Source organism: Serinus canaria, chromosome 26 (assembly GCF_022539315.1).
Source record: "Serinus canaria isolate serCan28SL12 chromosome 26, serCan2020, whole genome shotgun sequence".
In the NCBI taxonomy this organism is placed as follows: domain Eukaryota; kingdom Metazoa; phylum Chordata; class Aves; order Passeriformes; family Fringillidae; genus Serinus; species Serinus canaria.
In genome coordinates this window covers 3,680,622-3,692,662 of record NC_066339.1, presented here as the reverse complement: position 1 = coordinate 3,692,662, position 12,041 = coordinate 3,680,622, and the positions used below count along the sequence as shown (strand labels likewise).

The following is a 12,041-nucleotide window of genomic DNA, read 5'->3' as shown; positions in this document are numbered from 1 at the left end:
TCCCTCAATTAATACCCTAAATTAACAACCCCATTCCCTCAATTAATACCCTAAATTAACAACCCCATCCCTCAATTAACAGCGCCCATTCCCTCAATTAACACCCTCAATTAACAGCACCCATTCCTCAATTAACAGCGCCCATTCCCTCAATTAACACCCTCAATTAACAACCCCATCCTCAATTATCAGCGCCCATTCCCTCAATTAACACCCTCAATGAACAGCACCCATTCCTCAATTATCAGCGCCCATTCCCTCAATTAACACCCTCAATTAACAGCCCCCATTCCCTCTCTTTCCCCCCAGAAAATCCAGCAGCTCTCCGAGGGCTCCATGTTCAGCCACGGCCTCAAGCACCTCTTCCACAGCCGCCGGCGCTCGCGGGAGCGCGACCAGCAGAGCTCGCAGGACTCGGCGCCACCGGGGCCCCACGGCGCCTCCGACCACGAGTCCCCGGACGAGAAGGAGCGCTCCCCGGAGATGCACCGCGTGTCCTACGCCGTGTCCCTGCACGACCTCCCCGCCCGGCCCACGGCCTTCAACCGCGTGCTGCAGCAGATCCGCTCGCGCCCCTCCATCAAGCGCGGCACCAGCCTACACAGCGGCGGCCGCCGCGCCAAGAGCGGCTCGCTGGAGCCTCAGAAGGGCAGCCCCCACCTCGGCCGCAAGGCCCCCCAGGACAGCGGCCTCACGGCCATCCTGCATCAGCACCAGGGCAGGCCCAGGTCATCGTCCACCACGGACACGGCCATCCTGCTGGCCGAGGGTGGGGCTGTCTACCTGCTGGCCGAGGACGGCGAGGGGCTGGCGGATAAGGTAGGGATGGAGCACCTGGAGGGGTTGTGCTGGAGGAAAACGGGGTTTGGAGGGGTTGTGCTGGAGGAAAGGGGGGTCTGGAGAGGTTTTGGGGCTCTGATCAAATCCCTGATGAGGTGCAGGCAGTGGGGTCAGGCTTTGCTGCCAGAGCGAGGGGCTGGCAGATAAGGTAGGGATAGAGCACACTGGAGGGGTTGTGCTGGAAGAGAGGAGGGTCTGGAGAGGTTTGGGGCTCTGCACAAGTCCCTGGTGGGGTGCAGGCAGTGGGGTCAGGCTTTGCTCCCAGGTCATTGTCCACCACGGACACGGCCATCCTGCTGGCCGAGGGTGGGGCTGTCTACCTGCTGGCCGAGGACGGCGAGGGGCTGGCGGATAAGGTAGGGATGGAGCGCCTGGAGGGATTGTGCTGGAGGAAAAGGGGGTCTGGAGGGTTGTGCTGGAGGAAAGGGGGGTCTGGAGGGGCTGTGCTGGAGGAAAAGGCGGTCTGGAGGGGTTGTGTTGGAGGAAAAGGGGGGTCTGGAGGGGTTGTGCTGGAGGAAAAGGGGGGTCTGGAGGGGTTGTGTTGGAGGAAAAGGCGGGTCTGGAGGGTTGTGTTGGAGGAAAGGCGGGTCTGGAGGGGTTGTGTTGGAGGAAAAGGGGGGTCTGGAGGGGCTGTGCTGGAGGAAAGGGGGGGTCTGGAGCAGTTTTGAGGCTCTGCACAGATCCCTGGTAGGGTCAGGCTTTGCTCCCAGGTCATTGTCCACTGCAAACATGGCCATCCTGCTGGCTGAGGACAGCGAGGGCTGGAGGATAAGGCAGGGATGAAGCGCCTGGAGGGGTTGTGTTGGAGGAAAGGGAGGTCTGGAGGGGCTGTGCTGGAGGAAAGGGAGGTCTGGAGGGGCTATGCTGGAGGAAAGGGGGGGTCTGGAGAGGTTTTGGGGCTCTGATCAAATCCCTGGTGAGGTGGAGGCAGTGGGGTCAGGCTTTGCTCCCCGGTCATTGTCCACTGCGAACACGGTCATCCTGCTGGCCGAGGACGGCGAGGGGCTGGCGGATAAGGTAGGGATGGAGCACCTGGAGGGGTTGTGCTGGAGGAAAACGGGGTTTGGAGGGGTTGTGCTGGAGGAAAGGGGGGTCTGGAGAGGTTTTGGGGCTCTGATCAAATCCCTGATGAGGTGCAGGCAGTGGGGTCAGGCTTTGCTGCCAGAGCGAGGGGCTGGTGGATAATGTAGGGATAGAGCACCTCGAAGGGTTGTGCTGGAAGAGAGGAGGGTCTGGAGCAGTTTTGGGGTTCTGCACAGATCCCTGGTGGGGTGCAGGCAGTGGGGTCAGGCTTTGCTCCCACAGTGAGAGATGAAGGGATCATCACCTTGATCTGTACCTCAGGAGGTTCAGGTTGGACATCGGCAGGAATTTCCTCATGGAAAGGGCTGGAAGGGGCTGCCCAGGGGGGTTTGGAGTGCCCATCCCTGGAGGTGGCACTGAGTGCTCAGGGTGGGGATCAGGCACAGCTTGGACTCAATGAATCCACAGGGATTTTCCAGCCTCGGCGATCCCACATTTCTGAGATCTGCATCCCTTCCCCACCTGCACCTGCTGGGCCATTCCCACCCTCCCTAGTGGGGTCAGGCTTTGCTCCCACAGTGACAGGTGAGGGGGACATCACCTTGATCTGTACCTCAGGAGGTTCAGGTTGGACATTGGCAGGAATTTCTTCCTATAAATGGTGATTGGACACTGGAAGGGGCTGCCCAGGGGGGTTTGGAGTGCCCATCCCTGGAGGTGTCACCTGTAGGTGGCATTCAGTGCTCAGGGTGGGCACAGGTTGCACTCATTGATCCCACAGGGATTTTCCAGCCTCAGGGATTCTGGGATTCTGTGGCTGCACCAGGGTTAGGGAGCACAAGAACAGCGTGGGGAGCCAGGGCACCCCAAACTTCCCTTGGGATGAGGCTGTCCCTCAGGGCAGTGCTGGTGACACCAGACAGTGGTGGCAGCCCCTGAGAACCTGGAGCTGCTGGAATTGAGGCTTCTCATGGGGAACTGAAGGCAGGGACACAATTCCCAGCGTGGGATTTGAGGGGTTAAAAAGGCCCTGGCACGACCCTGTTCCCGTGGGATGGGGGATCCAAAGGCACCTCCAGGCTCAGCCCAGCAGCTTCGATTTGGTCTCATCCCAAGATCCCAAGGGATTTTGGAACCAGTCTGTGCAGGGCTGATGGGCAGGATGGTGTTTCCATCTAGTGTTTAGTGCCATTAATTATGCACCAGCCCAATTAGCACACGCTGAGTTCAAGGGACAGGCACTGAGAGGTGCTCTGGGAGCTGGGGGGGTTTTCCCTGTTGGCTTCTCCCCTTGAGCTTGGGGGGGTTCCACACCCTGAAGTGGCTCTCAGGGAAATGAGGATCCTTCTTTTCAAGTTTTTAATTCAATCCCTCCTTTTCTGTTTTTAATTCAATCCCTCCTTTTGTGCTTTTAATTCAATCCCTCCTTTTGTGCTTTTAATTCAATCCCTCCTTTTGTGCTTTTAATTCAATCCCTCCTTTTGTGTTTTTAATTCAATCCTTCCTTTTGTGCTTTTAATTCACCTGAGAGCACCAGCAGTGAACTGGGAAAGCTCAGCATGAGGAGGTGGCCAGGCAGGCTCTGACAGGGACACAGGAACGTGGTCCCACGGATAAAATTGTCACTGTGTCGTCAGCTTTCCAAGGAGCTGCCCAAAAATCTCCTCTCCCCAAATCAGGACACCCCAATCCTTCCCTGGCAGTCCCTGCTCCTCCCTTCTGGAATGTCCCACCTGCACCAAGTGATGAGGAGCATCAGGTTGTTCCTTTGAGCACCTGCAGCCAAAATTTCTCCCTCGTGGCCTCCTCTGGGGCTTGGCCCCTGTCCCTGCCTTGCCAGGATCCCAATCCCACTGGGATTATGGCCAAAACCTCGATCCCACTGGCACAGAAGCATCCAGAACAGATCCCTGTCCCCTCCCAGAGCAGCCCAGAAAGGGGATGAATAATTAACTGCATATGACACAAAGAGTAATAAGAAGAGAGCCAACACCTTTGTGAGGCAGTGGAAAAATAACTTATTTAGAGAAACACGAGCCCCGCGATATTCCCGAGCCGGATTGGTTTTCCTGGAGCCCTCAGGAAGCCCTGAGCCTCCTGCCTGCAGCAGAGCAGCTCCTTTTCCTCAGGGATGGGCTCCAGAGGGGGGGCTTGGCATCATCCCTGCCTTGTCCCCGAGGATCTGACACCTCCTCCCTGTTTTCCATCCCTTTGGAAGCCCCACGGGATGCTCGGGGCTCCTGGGAAAGAGCCATTCCCACCCCCCCACACACAAATTTCATGCTGAATTTTCCACCCCTTCCGTGAGGAGCAGATGCTGGATGGGTCCCTCGTGGCATCTCTCAGTCTCAGCAAGTGCTTTTTGAACAGCTATTGGTGATTTTTGTTGTTTTCTTTCCTTTTCATTTTTCTTGTTCAATTAATTAAATTCCTGCAGTTCTCCCTTCCCTTTTCCTGCGCTGGTTTTTCACCCCGTGGACCCTGCCAAAGCCTGGCACACAGAAATTTCTCCTCCTTGCACCCCCTAATTCCCCCCCAGGAGCAGCCTGTGGTGGCAGGGGACATCCAGAGGGGCTCAGTGGGACAGCCTGGGAATTTGGTGCTGGAATTTGCCAGTTCTGCCTGGGGTTTGTGGCTCACCCCCACAGGAGCACTGCCAAGGGGTCACCCCCACCTGGGCTTCCCACTCTGGGGACAAACCTTCCTTTGCAGGTCAGCTGTTTGTGATTTTCCCTCTCCCCAGCCTCCCACCCCCCTCCCCATTCCCACTTTTTGTCGGTGAGTTTGGGATGAGCCCGGCATCCCCTGGCAGCAGGGAGACAGGGTTTGGTTTCCATCTGTGCTCCAAGAGCCACGGGGCTGCCTCTGCTTTGTGGGCATGGAGCTCTGAGCTGGAGGAACTCCTTCCCTGGGGAACATCCCTGCATCCCAAAAATCCTCTGTCCCGTGTGTCCCACTGAGCTCTGAGCTGGAGGAGCTCCTTCCCTAGGGAACATCCCTGCATCCCAAAAATCCTCTGTCCCATGTGTCCCACTGAGCTCTGAGCTGAAGGAGCTCCTTCCATGGGGAACATCCCTGCATCCCAAAAAACCTCTGTCCTGTGTGTCCCACAGAGCTCTGAGCTGGAGGAGCTCCTTCCCCAGAGCCAGGAGCATCCCTGCATCCCAAAAATCCTCTCTGCCATGTATCCCACGGAGTTCTGAGCTGGAGGAGCTCCTTTGCTAGGGAGGTGGGTTCCAACAGCCGGGATCATCCCTGCATCCCAAAAATCTCTCCCATGTGTCCCACAGAGCTCCTGGCTGGAGGAGCTCCTTCCCCAGGGCTGGGATCATCCCCACATCCCAAAAATCCTCTGACCTGTGTGTTCCACAGAGCTCTGAGCTGGAGGAGCTCCTTCCCCAGGGCTGGGATCATCCCTGTATCCCAAAAATCCTCTGTCCCGTGTGTCCCACGGAGCTCCTGGCTGGAGGAGCTCCTTGGGATCATCCCCACATCCCAAACACCCGCCCTGCGCGGAGCGCGGCTCTCGTTTGCCCCAAGGTGTCACATTCGGGGCTCACCCGCCGCGCCGCTGCCGGTGCCGGTGCTCGCCACGAGGACGTGCTGGCAGCACGTGTGACAGTGGCACTGCCGGGGCCGGGGGAGGCGGCAGCAGGGAGGGCGCACGGCGCCGGCAGCGTGCCGGGGAGCTTTCTCCTGATCTCCCTAATCTCCTGCTGGTGACCCGCCAGGCAGAGGCGGGCACACGGGAATTAGCGGCCGCAGCGCCCAGCGAGGTCCCGGCGGCGGCAGCAGCGGCCGGGGGTGTCCCCGGTGCCCCCGGGGTCGCGGCTCAGCCGGTGCTGGCGGGGCACATCCCCCCCGGGGGCCCGCGCTCCCCGGCGGGGCGGCCGGAGCTGGAGCGGGGCGGCCGCGGGGTGCTGTGCCTGGTGCTGCCGGGGAGCTGCACGGACTGCGGGGACTGCGGCATGGTCCACGTGCAGGTGAGCCCCGGGGGCTCCGGGGGCACCGGGACCCCGCGGGGGGAACGGGCGGGGGGAGCGGCGGCCGTTAGAGGGCCGTTTGTCCGTCCGTCCGTCCGTCTCTCCGTTCGCCTCTCCGTCTGTCCTTGCGCGCCCCCGGCCGCCTTCTCCCCGCGTCCCCGAGGGCTTGACCCGTCACAAGTGTCACCAGTGTCACACGTGCGGGTGCTCAGCCCGGTCCGGACCCGCCGAGCGTCCCCCGCGGGTGGCGAGGGGCCGGACCCCTCTGTGGGGCTCGCCGCCCTCCGTGTCCCTAGGCAAGTGACAGCGCCAGCTGCCACCGCTGGCCCTGTCCCCCCTCCGTGCCCCTCCCCGAGCAGATGCTTCTCCTCTGAGGCCCCGGGGGCACGGGGGAGGCAGGGGGGGCTTCCTGCCCCACCTCAGGCCGGCTCCTGAGCTGTGAGCCACCCGTTTTTATGGGATCACGACCCAAAAGTGCCATTTTCTGCTCCAAACTCCTCTCTCCATGCCCCTGTCCCCGTCCCAGGAGGGTGTCCAGTGTCCTGGGGGGGGGGACCTGTCCCTCCAGCCCCAGCGCTGCTGTTTTGCTGCCTCAAGGGCAGCAGCCCTCGGGACTCAGGGCGGGATTCATCCCGCTAAATTTAGCTTCCCCCCGGGTCAGCGGCTATATCGGGGCCAGACGGATTACAGGGAGCAGGGAGAAACCCGGAGTTCCCGGGGACAGAGGGCTTTGGGGTGGCCGAGAGGCTGTGGGGTGGCTCAGGGATGTCAGGGAAGGTTCACGTCCCCTGCCCAGCTCCGTCCCGGCTCCCTCCAGCCCTCCTGGCGTGCTGCTGCCTTTGGTTCCTGTGGGAGGATGTGGTTTCTCCTTCCTGCAGCTCCGGTTACCTGGGCTCAGTCATCACCTGCGACAGGGACCGTGTGAGGATCGGCCCCACATCTAACCCCGGGCAGAATTCCCCCAGGCAGGAGCCTTCCCTCGCTTGCTGCCTCAGTTTCCCCAGTGGGAATGCAGAGCCAGCCCATCCCTGAGTTTGGTGAAGTGTCTTGGATCTCCTCAGGAGCATTTTCTGGGATTTTAACCCTTCCCTTCCAGGGGTTAAAATCGCAAGGAAGGAGGTGAAACAGGGCAAAGGGAGCAGAGGGGGTGGGGTAAAGCTGCCCCCCTGCTCCCCCCAGCCCCCAGGGATCCCAAGGGGTGCTGGGGAGCACCGGGGTGTGGAGACCCACAAACACCAGGGGGTTTGGGAATTTCTGGGGGGTTTTGGGTTGCTGACTTGGAACTGGAGGTGTGAGAGTTCAGGTGAGCTCCCACTCCCCACATTAGCAGGGGGATGAGTCTGTGAGGCAAGGCTGGGAGCATGGGGTAGGGAGACCCTACAAGTGCCAGAGGTTTTGGGGATTTTTGGGGGGGTTTTGGGGGCTTTTAGGTTCCTCATCTGGAATTGGAGCTCCAGGTGAGCTCCCACTCCCCACATTAGCAGGGGGATGAGTCTGTGAGGCAAGGCTGGGAGCACCAGGGTAGGGAGACCCCCCCCCATTACAAGGAATTTTGGGGAATTTCTGTGTTCCTCACCTGCAATTGGAGGTGTGAGAGTCCAGGTGAGCTCCCACTCCCCACCTCCAGCTCCCCACGTGTGGCAGGGAGATGAGTCTGTGAGGCAAGGCTGGTGCTGGGAGCTCCTTCCCGCGCTCCCGTTGGGATGAGCGCTTTGGAACGAGCAGATAATAGCTGGAAAGACAAAGAGCCCTGAGATTGCTGCTTAATTAATTCAGGAGGAGAAGAATATCAGACTCTGCTACTGATTCACCCCTCACGAAGAAGACACATCGTGTTCCTCAGCCTGGCTGACATATGGCTGTTGATTGCAGCCCACCAGCAGCTCCCGCTCCCGGCAGGCAGCGCCGCGATCCCGGGGGATTTGGGGGTGGATGCCCAGGGTGCAGGGCAGGATTTGGGGTGCAGGGTTTGTGTCCATGCCGTGATCTCTCCAGCTCACCCCTGCTGCTCTGGGCTGGGAGTAGGATTTGGGTGCAGAGTCTGGATGAGGGTCCTGTTTGTGGCTCCTCACCTGGCTGGGATTGTGGCTTGGCCTCTCCCTCTTTCCCACTCAAATCCTCCATGCAGAAGTTCCCAAAAATCCCCCCCTGACTGCACAAACCCTGCTGGAGGAGCTGAGCTGCTGGGTGGGTTAATGCTGTGTCGGGGTCACTCCCTCCAGAGAAAACAACACCAGGAATTTTTCCAAATATTCCCCAAGCGTAGGCAGGGCCCTGAATGGCTTCACTGCTCACTGAATTGTCCCTTCAGAGCTGTCCCTCTGAGCAGGGCACCCATGGGGCTGCTCAGTGAATTGTCCCTTCAGAGCTGTCCCTGAAGCCCAGGGCACCCATGGAGGCTGCTCAGTGAATTGTCCCTTCAGAGCTGTCCCTCTGAGCCCAGGGCACCATGGAGGCTGCTCAGTGAATTGTCCCTTCAGAGCTGTCCCCTCCAGCCCAGGGCACCCATGGGGGCTGCTCACTGAATTGTCCCCTCAGAGCTGTCCCTGGCACAGGGGACAGAGGGGACAGGCCCAGCTCAGAGGATGTGGTGTGCCACACCGTGTTCTGCGTGGCGTGGATGGGCATGGAGACCCAGGAGCTTCCCAAGGGAGAATCCTGGGATCTTTCCATTGCTACAGCAGCACTTCTGGAGTGCCCTGAGCCCTGGGGGTGGTGGCAGTGTCCCAGCTGTGGTGGGGACCGGGAGCAGTGGTGGCTGCTTGTTGGTTTGTTCCCTTTGGGAAGTGCCCACCAGTGCTTGGCAGTTCTGTTTGTTGTCCTGGCACACTTGGAGGATTGGGATCAGCCCCGTGGCACCCCAGCCTGTTCCTGCTCCCCCCCAGCCTGGGCTGCTCCTTCTTGGAGCCTCCTCGGCCATGGGGGAGGGAGAGGATCCACAGCTCTGCCCGAGCCCTGCCCTGGCCCAAGGACGCTGCTCCCAAATCCTCTGCTGGGTGGCTTTGTGAGTGTCCCCCCTCCCTGCTCTCCTTCCCAGGCAGGGATTTGGGATGTGCAGGGGGAAGGGGTGAGGAGCAGGGTGGGACCTGCAGGTGGGACCCCCAGAAGTTTGTTCCAGACACCAAACCCACCCAGGAGTGGGATGCTGGGGAGCAGTGGGTTTGGCAGATCTCCACCTGCATCAGCATCCCAAAATCCCATTTGCAGTTTTCCCAGCCCAGTCAAGGAGAGTTTTCCTGCTGGTTTTAATTCCTGCTTCTCTGTGCTTAGCCCAGCCCCAGGCAAAGCCAAGGCCAAGCCCCAAACCTGCCCTGCACAAGGGGACCCTCCTGGTGCCCAGACCAAGGCTTTGGAGCTGGACCCTGCCCTGCCCAGGAAACACCAAACCTGCCACGATTTTGTGGAAAATCCAGGGGTTTTCTTTGCCTGGGAGCTGGTGCTTATTTCTAAATTTGCCTCGTACAGTCAGGCCTGAAAAACAGCTGCTGGAGGGGGGAAGGATGATGGGGAGTGTGACACCAACCTCTTGGGTAATTCCCTTGCAGAATTCCCTTTTTCCCGTGCCAGGAGGGGGTTTTGCATGCTGTGGAAGGGAGTCTGTGCCCCTGGGAGGGGAGATGCTGCCCCACTGCTCTGCCTGGCTGGGCTGGGCCCTTCAGCAGCTGCAATTTTGTTGTTTGCAATGATTTGTTAACCCTGGGCCCTGCAGCAGCTGCAGTTTTGTTGTTTGCAATGATTTGTTAACCCTGGGCCCTGCAGCAGCTGCAGTTTTGGTGCTTGCAATGATTTGTTTCCCTTTCCCTGGAGCTGGGGAGCTGGGAGCGGGTGTTCTCCTGGGAATCCAGCCCCTGAGGCCCTCTGTGAGTCCCAGAAATGCTCTCCAGGGCTCCTTGCAGCACTGGCTCTTCCTAAACATCCCAACCTTTAGCAAGTCCTCACTCCATCAGCCTCCCCTGGGACATTCCTGCTCCTCCATCTTTTCCCGAGGCCTGGAGCAGGGTCTGTGAGCTGGCAGGGGCTGTGGGGGACATCGTGGTTCCCCCTGGGATGGGTGAACCACTCACTTCCCAGCCCCAAAAACCACGGAGGGGGGAAGCAGCAGGGCTCTAGGGCCAGCCCCAGCACCTTCAAGAGGGAAGTGGCGAGCAGGAGGGGTGATTTCCACTGGGTCCTGTGCAGCTGGTGATCCTCCTGCCCTGCTGAGACAGCACCAGAGCCACGGGAAGTGACCCCTGCCCGCTGTGCTAAAAGCAGAAGTGATGCTATGGCAGAAAGCAGGACCGAGCTGACCAACCCTGGTCACACCAGGGGCACCCACGGGGCTGGGCCAGGCTGCTCCATCCCCCCCTGGCACCCAGGGATGGGTCAGGAGCCCACCCGGGAGGAGAGGAGCCCCGGGTGCTGCCGGTGCCATCCCCGCGGTGTCACCGCCCGGCCCCGGGGGCAGCTCTGCGGTGTCACTTCCCGGTGCCCGCGGCTCCGTGTGGCACCCTCGGGAAGCTCTGGCCCGTCCTGGCCCTGCCCTGGCACGGCTGAGCCCCACACGGTAGGCACGGCGGGGTTTTGGGTGGAATTTCCAAGGAATCTGCGTTTCCCTGTGCCGGTGGGGATGGGTGGGAGCCGGGGTGGAAGGGAAGGAGGATTTTGGTGCTGGGTGTGTTCTGCCGTGGCAGAACGGGGTCAGTGCCACCCCCTCTCTCCTGGGGTGACAGGAACAGAGCCAGGTCCTGGTCCAGGACACCTGGTGTGGCACGAGTGGCTCATTCCCGGTTTTTAACTCCCTCAGGCCGCCCAGCTCCTTGCTCAATGACAGGATTTTTATTTCCCCCCGACTGTTTCCACTCGCGTTTTTCCTTTCTGGACGCCTCCCCCTGCCTTTCCCAGGCTTTTCTGTCCCTCTGTGTGACACAGCCGATGACAAGAGCCCGTCCCGACCTCCTGCGTCAGGGCACAGGCAGCGTATGGGGCTGGAGGCGTGTGAATATCCCGGCACGGGGACGAGGGGGGGTTTTGCATTACAGCCCTGAAAGCTCGGCTCTCTGGGAGCTGTAAACAGCTCGGGCAGATTTCCTGAGTCGGCAATCCCGCCGGAGCGAGCGCCTCCGTCCCTGCGCGCCGGGAACCGCGGGGAGCGCTCCGGGAACGCTCCGGGAACGCGGGGCCAGCCCTGACGGGGTCTACGAGAGGCTTCTCCTCCTCCTCTCTCCCCGCTGCTCCCTCAAAACCTCGCTGCCATCCGCTGCTGCCTTCCCCAGCCGGCAATCCTGCCATGGCAGCTGGCACTGCCCGGGCAGCGCTGCCAGCCTTGGGGACACCGCGGGGACACGGCCGGGCAGCCCACGCCAACTAGCCCCGGGGGCACCCCAGCCCTGCCCGCCATGGAGGTAGGTCCTGGCAGCTTTTGGGGTTCGGCTGAGGTGATGGGGAGGATGGTGATGGGCAGAGAGACCCACGGGGGGTTTCGGTGTCTCCGTTCCTCGGGGAATGAAACCAGAGAGTGAAACCCCCCCAGCGCCATCAGTGCCGGGTGGGGAACTGCTGCAGCTGGAAGGCTGAACGTTAATCCCTGCATTATGTAAGGAAAATTATTGTCAGGCTGGGGAATGAGTGCAGGGAGCTGCTGCCAGCCCGCTGTGCCCATCCAGGGGTGGCACCAGGGGGGACACGGTGCTGCCAGCCCCGGGCGCTGCTGCGGGCTCGGAGGGAGGGTGACAATTGTGACTCAGGGCTCCTGCTGCTATTTTCAACACCTGGGCTGGGTCTGGTGGGAATAACAGCTCAGCTCGGGGAGGCACGAGGCTGGGAGCCTGTGTGGGGACAGGGACAGGACGCTCGTGGTGTCCCCAGTGACACCAGGCAGTGACCGGCTCAGGGGATGCCGTGCTGGAAAAGTGCTCTGAGGAAGGAAATAACTGCTCCCAAATCCCCCTCCCCACGTCCACCACACTCCTGCATTTCTGTGCTGGCCTTGGCCTCTCCCTGGTGGCATTCCAGGGCCACCAAGTGCCCCAGGCAGGGTGACACTTGTGCGGGGGAGCTGAGGGATCAGGGCAGCAGCTCCCTGGATCTGCCCTGGATTTGGCAACACTTGTTCTGTTTTCTCCCTGCTGGAAGGTGCACATGGTCCTTCCCAGGGCTGGTTTGTCCCTGGGATGGATTCCAGGCTGGAATCACAGGGATACTTTGTAGGGAAGG

General features: G+C 60.7%; 1 protein-coding gene across 4 annotated transcripts in view; it reads left to right on the top strand.

Moving 5' to 3' along the window:
- TMCC2 (transmembrane and coiled-coil domain family 2) overlaps positions 1-12,041 on the top strand; it is a 29,190-nt gene that overhangs the window by 10,459 nt on the left and 6,690 nt on the right. For 2 of the 4 annotated variants that reach the window (XM_050985330.1, XM_050985331.1), the window contains exon 2: positions 310-819. In XM_050985330.1, coding sequence (XP_050841287.1) covers positions 310-819 — 510 coding nt within the window. Of the gene's footprint in view, positions 1-309; positions 820-10,172; positions 10,393-10,480; positions 11,231-12,041 lie in introns of those variants that run through there. The other 2 variants (XM_050985332.1, XM_050985335.1) reach the window with 2 other exon arrangements.